The sequence below is a fragment of the Odontesthes bonariensis genome, chromosome 8 (genome assembly GCF_027942865.1).
Source record: "Odontesthes bonariensis isolate fOdoBon6 chromosome 8, fOdoBon6.hap1, whole genome shotgun sequence".
In the NCBI taxonomy this organism is placed as follows: Eukaryota; Metazoa; Chordata; class Actinopteri; order Atheriniformes; family Atherinopsidae; genus Odontesthes; species Odontesthes bonariensis.
The window spans coordinates 10,344,695-10,358,936 of record NC_134513.1 but is presented as its reverse complement, the minus strand read 5'-3'; the positions used below and the strand labels follow the sequence as shown (position 1 = coordinate 10,358,936).

At 40.2% G+C, this 14,242-nt stretch overlaps 1 protein-coding gene across 5 annotated transcripts in view; it reads right to left on the bottom strand.

The window, feature by feature from the left end:
• Window positions 1-14,242, bottom strand: part of anks1b (ankyrin repeat and sterile alpha motif domain containing 1B) — a 217,359-nt gene that overhangs the window by 11,183 nt on the left and 191,934 nt on the right. For all 5 annotated transcript variants that reach the window (XM_075471669.1, XM_075471666.1, XM_075471667.1 and 2 more), the window contains 4 exons: window positions 9,397-9,504; window positions 8,110-8,313; window positions 6,671-6,796; window positions 481-552 (listed from right to left, as the gene is read on the bottom strand). In XM_075471669.1, the coding sequence (XP_075327784.1) occupies window positions 481-552; window positions 6,671-6,796; window positions 8,110-8,313; window positions 9,397-9,504 (510 nt within the window). The remainder of the gene's footprint in view (window positions 1-480; window positions 553-6,670; window positions 6,797-8,109; window positions 8,314-9,396; window positions 9,505-14,242) is intronic.

Below are 14,242 nucleotides of genomic sequence, written 5' to 3'. Positions count from 1 at the left end.
AAAGTTACTGAACTTTTCTTTAAAAACTGGTTCTGTTCGTCTGAAGTGTAGTTCAATAATTAAATATGTTGCTTTATTTCTTAAAAAGTGAGTAGTTCCTTTTAAGGGACCTGTCTTTTAGGTGGTTATTGCTCTTCATTAGGGCAAAATGATCTCTTATCCAATTAATCAATGGAATAAACAATAGAATACTTTGCTGCAGCCTTTAACACCAGTGATTACAAAAGACAGAGTGAGTAGGAGAAGAAGAGATGTGGTGATTCAAAGTAAAAGGGGAGATTGTGGGGTATCAACCGACCAGCAAAGGACATCCAAATAAAACCCCTCAGTGGGCTTCATCCATTGTAAAGATATTGTTTAAGAAAAGATCAATGTACTTTGTTGAGTATCGATTTTGACACAATGTAAAGGAAAGTTGCAGTAAACTAGAATGTTGATATTGGCTGTAAATCAAAAGTGAAAGGTGTTACTGAGCTTTACCCTCATCTTGGCACAGGCATCTTGTGTGGACTCCGTCCCTCTCAGCTCCTTCACCAGCATGGAGCCAAGGTACTGTTGGAAAGACACGTACAGATGCTGAGGATATGTGCAGGTAGTATAAGCAATGTGAAAGTCTAATCCAAAAAGCAGTGGAGTGAATTGTTGGCTATGATTTTGTAACCAGTGCAAATTAGAATTTTTTTTTTTTAAGCTGGGTCTATTTTCTCTTCTCTATAGAAGACATGTACCGCCTACATTGAGTGGAAATGACTGAGATGCAGTCTAGCAGCAGGGAGAATCATCTGCTGTCAACTCTGTTTGCAGTTTTGACAAAGATGACTCCCATGAACTCGAATGATGAGTTCACCATCATGCTGCCATCAAAGATGCTCAGTTGGACACAACGGCTTCCACCGGTGATGTTCCTGTCTAAATCCTGACTGGTGACAGTTGTTTCACTGCCACAGCTTTTGGCGGGGGTGACCCCATCTTTATGCCATGATAAAATGGTCTGAGTCACTCTGCGTGGAAGCCTTATTGTGTTGTTTAAAACAAATGAATCCTCTTACCTCGGAGGAAAAGGAAAAACGGTGGCGTTTAAAAATATCTTAATATAGATTAAGGGTTTGTGTTGTCTTCATATTTCTGTCTTCTCTGAGGAATTTTCCATTAAGCTGTACCAACGTGGGGCTTTTTTAAATGCACACAGACACACGGCAGTGATTACATCAACCTTGGGAGGCTCCCAGAGGTACATTAATGCTGCTGCTGTCTGGCAGATCCTTCTGTCTGGATGTGACTTTACGGTTAGCCATTCTGCACATGTAGAATCTGATTTAATAAAGCAGCTACTAATGGTGACAGTATTTTACAGAGACAATGTTTGTGTCGATGTTGGAGCTCTTAATGGGCGTGACACTCGCCACCTCACAGTTCCTGTCCAGCTTACGGAGGGGGGCTTATTCCCCAAAGTGGGACCCTAACAAGGCTTTTAGTGAATTAGATAAGAAATGCTTGCAGCTTTTTTTGGTCTCATCTGTTTAACTCTGCAGTAAATGACTTGAGGACCACTATATTTACCTCACACCACTTATCTTACATTTAATTACAGCAGCAAAATGCACGACAGAATGCTGTTTTCACAGACTTGAACCCAGTCATATTTCCAGTTGTGTCAGTTGAGTCTGGTCTTAGGCAGATCAGAAAGAGGTCGCTGGGCACGTTAATACGTTGTCTTGAGCCATGATAACAACATTAAATCGACGTAATGGGGATTGCTGGCAGTTATCCTAGAAATTTTATTACAGTGGTGCACAAGACCAGTAGCTATATACCATGTTTCTGAGACCGTAATCGCTGGAGGACACCAACAGAAGACTTTTTATTGGTTTCAAGACCTTACAGCCAGGCCGATGTCTCTGTATTTCAGTACTCGGGTAAAATCTAACAATGGTACTTTAAGGTTTCTGTTCGCATGCTGACATGACAACAGTGACACTGATATCCTATAACGCTCGTCAGTTATGTTTACTATTTTCACCATCTTAGGTGAGTCTAACCCTCATTAATTCTGTGGGTAATTATGATCTAATTACTGTACACAGAAAAATTATTGTTGGAGGAAATGAAACAGTCTAATATTGTTGCTACACAATGTGATTAATTTTATTTATCTGACGTCATGTCACCACCATACTGCCATCAGATATTTAATGACATTACATAGTGTACTGATTGGAAAGTAAAAGCAATAAAACAGCAGTCGTTTCATGCTACTTTAATGGAAATACGGCTGACGACTAAATAGAGAGTTTGACTATATGCCCTCTGGCTTACGCATTTGAGTCTGTGAGGTGCAGAGAAGTTTAAGTTTGTCCAGAAGAAGCCATCGGTTAACCTAAGTGTCTATGGTTTCCCATTGTGAAGTATGTGTAGAGGCCCTGCAGTGGGTCTTAAACAGCAGGTTGGCTAACTGAAGCTAGTTATAGCTGTTCAACGTATACATCCGTTTGTTTGGTGTGTCCTCAAAAATTCACGTTACGTGTTCACTAACTGCAATATGTTGGTGAGTGGTACTTTTGATGTTTCGATGTTTTGTATTAGTGATGCTCCGATCAGCATTTTTTGGACCGATCACCAAAATCATGATCTGCCCGATTGCCGATCACGGAAGGAATCAGACATTTCCATGCCTTTCATCTAGCAGAGTGCGCACCATTTATAGAAATTAAACCCACAGAGGTAGCTGGGGACATGTAGAACAAGAATCTGGTGGAGTCGGCAGAGAACATTTTGATTTGGTTCTAAATGAAGTTTTCAAATCTGACTATGCAGAAATGAGTTTGATTCTGAATATGCTTCAATAATTTTGTTCTATCATTTTGTTTTAATCATTAAAAAGAATGTAGTAAAAAAAAATCACCAAGTAATGACAGGTGTATGTATTCCAACAAATGAAAAATCAACTTTGATATAGATTTCTGAGTTTACAGGGTGCACTTGAATGCACCATAAATCCGCTCACATGCTTTACCGTACAACGCGATGTAAACGGGCACTAGATTTTCAAGTGTAGCTAGCGCGACCGTGCCTCTCCGAAGCGCAGATGGCGTGACCGCAGTAAGTTTCACATCTTTCTGACACACTTTGAAGAAATTCCAGACAGGAGAGGTCAGGTTGTCGAGATGCACTGTAGAGGTTTTGCCTGTTCGGTTCTGTACGCACGTCCCGTACCACATTAGAAAGTGGTCGCTAGTGATTTACGTCACGTGATCGTTTTTTTGATCGGCATATTTTTCCGATGGCCGATCAGGCTATTTTTGGGCATTATTGGCAGCCGATCGATCGGAGCATCACTATTTTGTATCGTAAATTTTTTGCGCCATGCTTTGTTTAGGAGTAAAAAAAGGTGCACAGAGTGAATAAAGGCAACATTTTTTAATTCCAGTGAGATGTTGGATATTAGCTTTCTGCTGTGGTACGAAAGATGAAGTTATCTAATTTACGTGTGGTTGTAGTAGAGCGTACATAACTTGTAACAAAGTTTGTGTGTGAAGATGACAGTAGTAGTATAGGTAGAAAAAAGCAGATTTTTTTTTTTTTTTTTCCTCTTGAGTAAGACTAATATTCTCAAAGACCTTTGATCTGATGTTGGTTATTCTGTCAATGGTGCATCTCTCTGCTCTGACAGAGTGGTGCGGTGTTGGTGCACAGACCATCCAACATTATATACCAGCAGAGGGAGCAGCTTCAGCTCGTTAGTCTTGCGAATCACCAGTACATCTAGCTCAAGAACCTTCCCCTCCAAATAGTCCTCGTCTGAAACGTGTTCACTATAAACTCAAATATCATGGCTCAGTGGAGGATTTTTTTTTTTTTTCATTTTGATGCAGCTAAGCAACAACTTGTCGCTTCAGAGACACTATTGTCTGCATCCTGAGCCAGTAGAACAATGGCCACCCTTACTTTGCTTTCTTTATTATCAATCACAATTATCCCTGCTGTCAGTAGTTGACTTCTGCACTCACTAATGTTTAACCCATGCAGCCCTCCCGAAGCCGACAAAGCATGCGACTTCATCCGTGTAGATGCCACTACACGTGTTAAAAAAAAAAAAAAGGTAATTCTGTGAGGATGCAATGTAATAAATGTAACAGTGTTTCCCACAGATGTGAAGGCAATGTGTGGTGGTGGGCCGGGTGTAAAAAATTAAAATTCTTCAAAATAATTCCTTCGTTAATAATTGGTCACACAAAACTTTATTGTATTAACCCATAAGAACCCAGACCCATTTCTACTTAAATGAACATTAAGGGGGTTATAACACAGACTAAATAGACCACATTTCAGAATTTTTTTCCAAAATACCACCCCCCACTGTCAGAGATCTGTAATGTGACATATATGTCACATTGGGAGTTAAGAACCTGGATAATTTCTCCATCAAGGAAAATTATGGGGGACGTAAGGATGTGTGACACCTGTGTCACGGTGGGTGACACAGGTGCGGCTTATCTGCAGATATTCACATCTTCATTGTAAACAAATGAATAACATAGCTGAACAGTCCGACCAGTGTAATTAGCCGTTTCAGACTGATACCTCCGGTTCAGGCTGGTCCTCATCATCAACACGCACTTCTCTTTTTCAATCGCGGAAAATATTTTTCAATACTCATCTGGATTGAAGCAGCAAACATTCAGTGTAAGAGTTTAAAAAAACTACTTCATTTGATTCACAGCTGCTAGTGTTTAGACCTCGACAACCCAACTACATTTTTTTTTTTTTAACGGCAAACTTGCAACTAGTTAACTTTATAAAGAAGGCGTAATCGCTTGCTATGGGTCGGGACGGGACGGCACAACATTGTATTCAAAATATAAAATATTTTTATAGGACTTTTTAATGTGTGATTATATAAAGGTGCACGTGATACCAACCTTTCGTGAATTCTTTCGGTTGAGCTAATCTACGCGACGCTGAGACTAGGAAGCTTCCACGCTTCCAGGGAAGCACGGAGGGGAGGGGCTGTGTGTGTGAGTAGGCTATGCGAGAGAGACGGAGGGAGAGCAGGGAAAGGAAATGCAGCTTAACGAATGAGTATTTTTTAAATAGCGTTAAAAATAATAATAACGAAACGCAATATGTGGCGGCCGGTGTTTAATCTGTGGCGCACCGCCACGAATTAGTCTATGTGTGGGAAACACTGTGTAAAGATATTTTAGAATTAAAGTCCAGCTCCAACATCATAAAGTGTTTAATTTCCCCTTTATAATGTAACTAAGAGCTAATTTGTACAGCAGTCCAAACTACAAGCAGATGATTAACGTTTTATTAAACAGTCAAAGGTTATTATTGATTTGAAATGAAACTGCACTAATGATTCCTTAGAATTTTAAGTCTGTGTTGAGCTTTAATATTTTTGCATAACTGATGCATCGCCCATAGCTTTTATGTTAATAAGAAAAAATAGAGCCAGTGCTGAGATTACATTGGCTTGTAATGATATAAAGTGTACTTATTGTCTGAAGAATTTTTAATAACGGTAATATTTTACAGCTAAAATAATAAAGTTATGTAGGTGCTGAAAGTGTTTATTTAGAGCTGAAGTACAGAATCTTTATTCCGTCCACCCTTCCTCCTTTAATAAACCAACACAATATACTCCTCTCTTTCTGCTCGACCTCCCATCAGTGTGTTATCCGTCTAGTTTATTCCTATTCACACAGAGCACTGCCTGCCACTCCAGAAAGGCTTTCGCTCATTTATCTCACTTTCCGAGCTTTCTGGTGTACCGGGACAGAGAGTGTTCGAGACGTTGTCATGAGCGGCTCCATGAAAGCACCCACCCATTGTTCATCTCTCCCACTTGCCCTAACACATTGTGGTTTTATTGTCAGACTGTCAGAAGCCTAATAATCCAATCTTCGAAGGTGTAAAAAGACACACTCTTGGGAAAAGTACCTCTATTTCACTGTCTTTATCTCATTACTTGCAGTAACAGCGAGGCGGGTATTATTTTCTCCATAAGACTCATCACCTTTTCACACAGCGGCTCGATGTGGGACTGATTCATCTTTGTTGTGTCCCGTTTGTAAAACACAGAGAGGTGGACTGGGGGGCTGAAGTTACTGCGCCTCTGAATTGTCGTACATGTTAACTCAAACACAGAGTTGCCACTCAGCTGATTCTGTGACATCAGCTTGTTATTAACTATTGTGGTCTGTATGATTTACCAAAGGGAAACGGTGGCCAGTAATAAGAACGTCTTCTCGTCAAAGATGTAGATTTTTTTTTTTTTTAATACAGAGGCAGATGTTGATATCTGGATATCTATGAACAGAAGCTTTCAATACAACAACTTTGGAATAGTGCATGGCACACAGATGTGTAATATGACAAACAAATGTTTGTCAGTCAGCTAGTATATCCTTTAATAATATAAATACTTGTGATGGATCTGGCAGTGACGAGCAGTAGAACCTACATGTCAGTGTAGTCACCAATCAATCAACAGTACATTTTTCTAAACTAATTTGGTCATTGATTTTTCATTGTATGCTCAGTATGTAATTCATCAGGCGTGCATGGTTGCATAAGTTTGTTTTTTGGAAATCTTACAGACTAAAACATCCTGCAGAATCCATATTGATCGACATAACAGTGAAGTGAAAATAAGGGTGGGACTCACATAGGCTTCGTAGTCACAGGACTGAAAAATGAGCTTCTCAGGGTGATGCTGCCAGTACTGCACAGGAGTGGAAGAGGTCGCTTCATTTGGTGGACGCAACGTTATCGGCTCACACCATTCGCCTGCCTGAAATGACAAACAGTTGTACATCATGGCAGCTACGATCACACATGTAAACAAAATGGGACTTGACATCAAGGCTTGTTCTATGGCCCCCCATGTTGACTGGAAAAAAATGTGTGTAAATCCTTAATGTATTGGCTTTATCGACGGACCATAAACATGCCTTTAAAAGGACTCGTTTCAGAGATCAGCCAGAGGAAATTAAACTTGGAAGAATTAGTCTCACCCTCTACATGTTTCCATATTTGAATTAAGGTTAAGACTCTTTAATGCCGTTCACCACATTTTAAACAGTGGAAATACTTGAATCCAGTCTACATTCTTCTCAAATGTCTGGGGATAACAAGCTTTGTTTTTCTACCATTCTTTTCAAAGTAAAACCAGATGATTTCTGCCTGAGGCAGTATTTACACAGTGTGTTTGTAAGAAGGCTGGTGAAGGAATGTGGAGGTGAGATTTTCATTTCAGATGCTGGATAAATATTTCAGCGATTAGCCTACTGGTTAAAACATATTTTTCCTAACTTTACCCTGTTCAGAGACGAAGATGTGTCTAAAGAGGTTCGCTGTAGTTTTTCTATATCATGAACAAACAAAGTAGACCAAAGAAGAAACATTCAGTGCTAACCAGTCCTAACAGTGGTAATGACACAGAAGAAAGACATTTCCTCCTTTCCCTAATCATTATTCTTGCAAAGCTGACTCATCAATGCCACCTCGGCGCGTTGTTTTTGGAAAAAGGGGAGCTGCATTGTGACGCACACCTACCTTATGATTCAGCTGGATAGCATAAGTGTGTGTTGGTCTGTAGTGATAAGCTCTGTGATGAATGCAGACCCCCCCCCCCCCAAAAGACCCTCATACTAAATCAAAACACAGCTGCAGTGTTTGTGTAGCTGAATCTTTGTGCTGGAAGGAAAAAGTTCAGATTTTGCTTGATATTTAAAGTTGTTTTAAGCACAGGTCTTATTTATTCAGAGCTTTATAAAAATCTTATTAACAATATTCTGTGTGGTTGCATTTAATTGGCTGAGTTCTGGTTAGCATATATACTGACAGCCATCCTGTTTTTGGCTTGAATCTTGTATTTTGTACGAGATATACTCCTCTGTCCTGATGGGAAAAGGTACTGCCCTAAAACATATTTTAAGTTATATTGTTTTACAACAGCAAAGAACAAATCTGAGGAAGATTAGAGTTGGTTCATAGTTTTGTGTGAATAAAACTTAATTTATATCTATGATTATGACCATTGACTATATTGTCCCCCCCCTCCCCCCCTCCTGTCTCAGTCAATCCCTCTCTTCCCATTCTCACCATGCTGACTTGAGCCATCTGTCGCTCCAGCTTGGATCTCGGCACGTCTTCAAAGTAGTTGTCATTGCTGCGCTGCCTGCGCCGGGCGTCCGCCTGCATGATGAGGTGCTGCACGTCCAGAGATCCACCGGGGACCCCCACCGTGTATGCTGCCTGGCCAACTGAGGGGCTGAGCTGGGGAGGAGTGTGGTTCCCCCCGGGCTCCTGGTACAAAATGGGTGTGAGCAGATTGGTGAGGTACAAAGAAGGTTCATTCATCATCTCATAATGTGCTGCATCACCACTGCTAGTACAAGTAGGGCAACCGAATGCACAGTGAAATGTCACATTTTATTTTTCAGCAGCAGTGTCACTGTGCCAGTGGCTATTAGTATGCAAAGCTGCTGTAGAAAATGAGAAGAAAAAGGCTCTGTCCTCTTACTGGGGGGTCTCAGCAGATCCATCAGTGTGCCTCAGAACAACACCGATCCCATGCCTGTTCAGTGGAATCACTGCAGTAAATACACTTGCTTTTTTTTCCAGGTTTCAAGCTGAGGGGAGTCTAAAACTGTTCTAGCTTTTCTGTAATGTCATGGCTTATCTGGTGAGTTAATTTTTCCTAAGATTAATCACCTTTAGCAGAAGCTTTTCTTTTTTTTTTTATGCCTTTATTGTATAGGACAGTGGAGAGAGGCAGGGGGCAGAGAGAGGGGGAATAACACACAGCAAACGGCCGTCCGATGCGGGATTCGAACCGGGGCCTGCTGCAGTGAGGACTATAGCCTCTGTACATGGGGCGGCTGCTGTACCCACTACGCCACAGACCGCCCCAGCAGAAGCTTTTATTGATGATTTATTCAAGCTATAGTATTCCAACCTGCATCTCAGTTCTTGTCCTGAGCTTTCTGTGTATGTGAGTAAACACTGCAAGATAATGCAGAGTAGACCCGTCATCTTACCCGGTACTGAGCCGAACAATTTGATTTGATCTGCCTTTGCTTGCCTTTTTGCTTCAAATGTCAACTTAAAGATTTTCATCATTGGGACAACGCTGAACAGTTTAAAGGGCATCTTGGCTGAAGCTAATTTGTGTCCTAGTTTTTGACATTTTTTTTTCCTCAAGAAATAATAAAGAGTCTTACATTATTAATGATAAGAATTCTTTTGTTGTGATTCATTTTGTGGTCCAACTACTCTCTGAAAGACATGTTGAGGCAGAGTGGACCTACAGAAATCAGTCTCTGCTGGTTCAGATGTTGCTCAGCATTATCGGGTTTCATACCAAAAACTATGCAGACATTCACTTACCCTTAAGGAGATTGCACGTGGAGGTTTTTGTGGGGTCTCTTCGTGAAGTCGGTCTCCCAGTGAGGCAAGGATCCGTTTTCTGTGTCCAATAAGATTGATCTTTAACACCTGAATAGACAGAGAGCGTAAACATTACAATGATGTTTTATGTGCTATGAAACAGTTAGTTGGGACATGATAAATGAATTAAGAGCATTTTTCAATCAAAAACCATCTGGAATGGTTTGATTCTATAGTTAATGAATTAGAAATTTGGACACACGAGAATAAAAATGTCTGACGTTATCTGCATCCCCCACAGCAACAAACAACAAATTAAGGTGTTTTCTGGCAAAAAAAAATTGATATGCATTATTTAAAACATAAATTTAAAGAGCTGAAAGGCTTTAATATGGAATAAGCCGCTCATATCTGCACGAAATGAACCGATCATCATCATCGTGGGCCTTTAAGAGTAACACTGCCATCTAGAAAATTGTTTTACAGAGGTAAAAAACACTGGAGAGCACAGCAGAGCACCGAGGATCGTACTAATGAGTACACAACAGTATAAACTGCCCCAGAGCATATGCAAGTTATTATTGTAATTATTGCATAACCAACATGACTTGCATTGCTGTATTCAGCTGCTGGCTGTGATGTTGCAAGAACAAAGATCAGAGTGCAAACCATGAGACTTCCTCTATGATACCTGTACACGTTGGATACGCACTAAAATAGAAATAAGCAGGGAAAACTTATTCATTCAATCACGACTATTTGTTTCTGTAGTTTTAATGAATAAATAATGAAAGTCCCCTGAGATAGCAAGATTCAGATTTTAAAAGCGCAATTCATGTCAACTTAAAATAAATATAAGTCACAAATATGTGGACTTCAGGTTGATATGACTCTAAAAACTGTTCAAATCCTGACCTGACAAAATACAAAAATTGTAAAGTGGAGATAAGCTTGACAGGTAAACATTTCATTATTAGCTTTTGACACTGAAAGGTGCCTCATCTTAAGACTTGCATCCAATAAATATCGATCTCATCTCTGACTAATGCAGAAAACTACATCTAAGAAGTTTATTAGAAAACCTTATTTTCAGATGGAAATTATGTTACTTTTATATATAAGGTTACTGTAGTTTAACTGACTTGACATGAGCTTTATGCATTCTGTAAATGTACACTGGAGGGATGAGACTATAAGGCCACTGCAGTTTGATCCCCAAAGGAAGGGAACATTCTCTTACCTGTCAAGTAGTCGAAAACTTTAAAGAAAAATATATAATTAAATTCTACATCTTCATAGTTTCAACAGATGCATGAATTATTTCTGTGTTCTCACCAACTCTACTTATAGGTGTCTGGTTAAGTATCAAGTTTAGAGGCAAACGAAAACAGTCTGAAATCACAATAAAATAGACGTGATGTGCAGCGAGCATTAGAGGTGTTGGGCAGTGGATTCAGGTACCTTTCAGTCCATATGGCAGCCACCTCCTGGTGCCGGGCACAGTATTTACCACACACGTGGCGTGTCAAAACTTAACATCTACAATGCTTATCGAGAAAGCAGATAATTGCACCTAATCTTTTAATGGATTAGGATTTAACATCACATTTTCACCTTCTTCGATTAAATATTCTAACTGAAAACTCTAAGTTTACTTACTTTGAGATTTTTGCTCTGTCAGCCATGAAATGCAAATTCTACAATACAAGAATGTGGCAAGTTGGTAATTGTCTATTGATTCTCCCCAGGCACTCATTACACCAGCTCAAGCAGACAAAAACACAGAGTGGGACCCTAATGAAAGCATCCATTCTTTCTCTGGTCACCAGGCCCTGACGGTGCCAGGAGTTTTCTAAAGAGACGGGCAGGAACATGGCAGCGTTCTGCAGGGATGTTGTTGGCACCATTTGCACCTTCTGGTACCACACCTCAGTACACAACACGCTTCTGCATGTTTTTATGAAACTGCTGCTGGAGGTCTTCCAATAAACAGATATTTGAACGTCCAAAAAGAGTGTACATGCGTTTGTCTTCAGGGCAAATGGTGGTAGTTAGCCTCAATGCGCAGTCTTGCTTTGGGTTTGTTTCTATGTTACGTATGCACAAATCAAAGTGAACCTAAACCGGTTTCACACCGATCCTCTTCACATGGAAACGGTGCATTTAATTGTTTAAATTAGATCAAACAAATCAAAATGTTGTGGCAGAACTCTGCTACATCCAGCAATTTTTACTCATATTTCTATCTATAATTCAATCAAGAATTTAGCAGCAGCCACAGTGTTTTGATTATTAATGAACAACTAGCTACTTTTAAAGAGATTGAGTTTTCTACTTCCACTATAGACTGACATCTGGCTGGCTGCTCTTAACGTGTGAGACGATAAACACTAAAAAAAAAGTAAAATCTACGTGAAAGATGTCATGACATTTGCACTGTAAATAGTGACCTGGGTTATAGGTATTTTTAGCCAATAGAAAAGGTTATGAAATATTCAACCTTTTGCCCAACCCCTGTGGGGCAACAGCATGAGTCACACTCGCACTTCTCTTATCACAGAAAAAAAAATACGCACACACAAACCTCCAGAAAGCGCACAGTAACTGCCCCACATGGTACACTTTGGTCTGTTACACTTTGCTTTATGCAACAGCATCTACTTCAAATACAGTAGAAGACTCAACCCCAGCCTGAAGTTTAACGGTCACCATAGCAACAGAGCTGCAGCGGCAGTCACCCACACACACTCACCCCCTCTTAAAAAAAGAATCCACGTGCATGCTGATGTGTGTGTACACACACACACACACACACACACACGATCGCAGGCACTAAACAGCTGTTCAAAGCCTGGGGTAGAGGATTATTTTATTGTTCCTGAATGGATGACAATGTGAATGCAGTCCAACTGTTACTGTTAAAACAAACACACTCTGATGCCCGTTTGCCTTTAAATAATATTCATAGCTGCTCTATATGCTGTCAGAAGTGCTGAGTTAGCACAACATATACTCCTTTGTGACACCTTTCTCTGTCACCCATCACGCTCTTTACACATTCATTAAAGCTAAACTCCATCCACATCAGCTTGGGGAGCTCAGATGATATAACCTTGATAAGACAACACTCTGTTCCAACAGCACTTTAAAAACTGGAGAAAACATTAATGGATGCTGACATTCAGATGTTTGATAGCGGCTGACGCCACAGCCAGTCCGACATTTTTTGATGCAATGATTATTTGGCCAATTCCAACTTTAGTTGTAATTTAATCCCAAAATAATATGCTCCAGACGACAGATAAAGCTTTAGGTACTAATTAAGTGGAAAATTTACAGCCAAATACTCTAATTCTTAAAACATGCCCATGACCACCAATGCTAATTGGCTTAGTTTGATGAACATGTTGTTCTTCTTTACCTTATTGCTGCAAAAAAAAAGCATTGTCTGTGTTTAGCTTTGATCCAGAGAGTTCAAATATGTTGCTTTGTCATGCTGGTCTGCTGTGCTGGCTCACCATGCTGATACTTCTGTGCAAGTATTAACTAAAATATTCGAACAAAATGCAAATTTGGTCATTTCTTAATCACTTCCTTTCCAACAACACGAGTCACTGTATCATCAATGTGAACCACCCTGCAGCTCGTGTGTGGAATCAGATGTGATTGGCAGATGATGGGTCATGGCTGATTAAGCTGAAAACTGGCCAATCGTCAGTGAATCTCTGCCAACAATGCAATACTCCACGTTTCAATTATGTCCTAACTTCCCTTTGAGGTATCTGTAAGTGAGATGGGTCTAAATGCTTAAAAAAAGATGAACTTATGTCAGATGATGCTTCAGTTACAGAAAAAAAAAACCAGTATTTTATTGTGTCTTCTTTTTCCATGTGTCTCCAGCTGCCATTTAACCGTGGTGTCAGTGCACTGTTGTATGAAGTGATGCACACTTCCAGTCGCCGGCTGTGCTGTCTTTTTGTGTGTGCTTGTGTCGATCAATGCACTAATCTCGTTAGCCCAGATTGAACAGACTTGATTAACGGATTATCCGCCATGCATACATCAAGAAGACGCGCTTTCGCTCAGCCATCTACACTCTGCAGCCAGCTGTCTTTCCAACAGCTATCAAACTGAATGATTCCTTGAAATTTGAATATTTATGCGTGCATTTTTGCGAACTGTTCGACCTTCAAGTTATGACTCATAAAACATGCTCAGTAGAATGAATTACTGTGCTTGCAATTGCAGATAAAATCATGTTTTATTTAATAAACTTCTGTCACGATGGTTACAAGCAAGGCACCTCCAAGCAAGTCACCAGAACGCACTGACCTCTTTAATGCAGCTGTCATTACTCCGTTTCCGCCAGTCTTTTAATGACATATTTTGAAAAGAGACCAGTGCAACAATAAGTAGAAAGCATCAGTGATTGGGGACATTCAGAACGACCTCTCATTCAGGACACTGAGGACAAATAGGCTTTTCTGTGTTTCTTACTGGAGGGGAGGTTGGAAGCTGGTGGGCTCACTGGAGCGTGAAAACCCAGTGAGGGAACCAACAGTCCAGTCACTGTCTGTGCTCAAGCTAGCACGTAGTTTTAATGAAAAGAAGGAGGAAGAGTAAAAATTCTTTCATCAGCCTCTTTTGCTCATGTTTAATCTATACTGATCTGCCTAACTATCCATGTCTCTACCCTCAGACCCCCTTATGCCTCCCCTTCACTCTCTCTTCATATTCCCTTAAACTCAAGCTAGCTCTTTTACTCTTCGTCTCATTTACGAAGCACTTTGTCCTCATTTTAATCCTCCTCTCCTTTTGCTTTATCAATAACAGAAAGAGAGGCTAA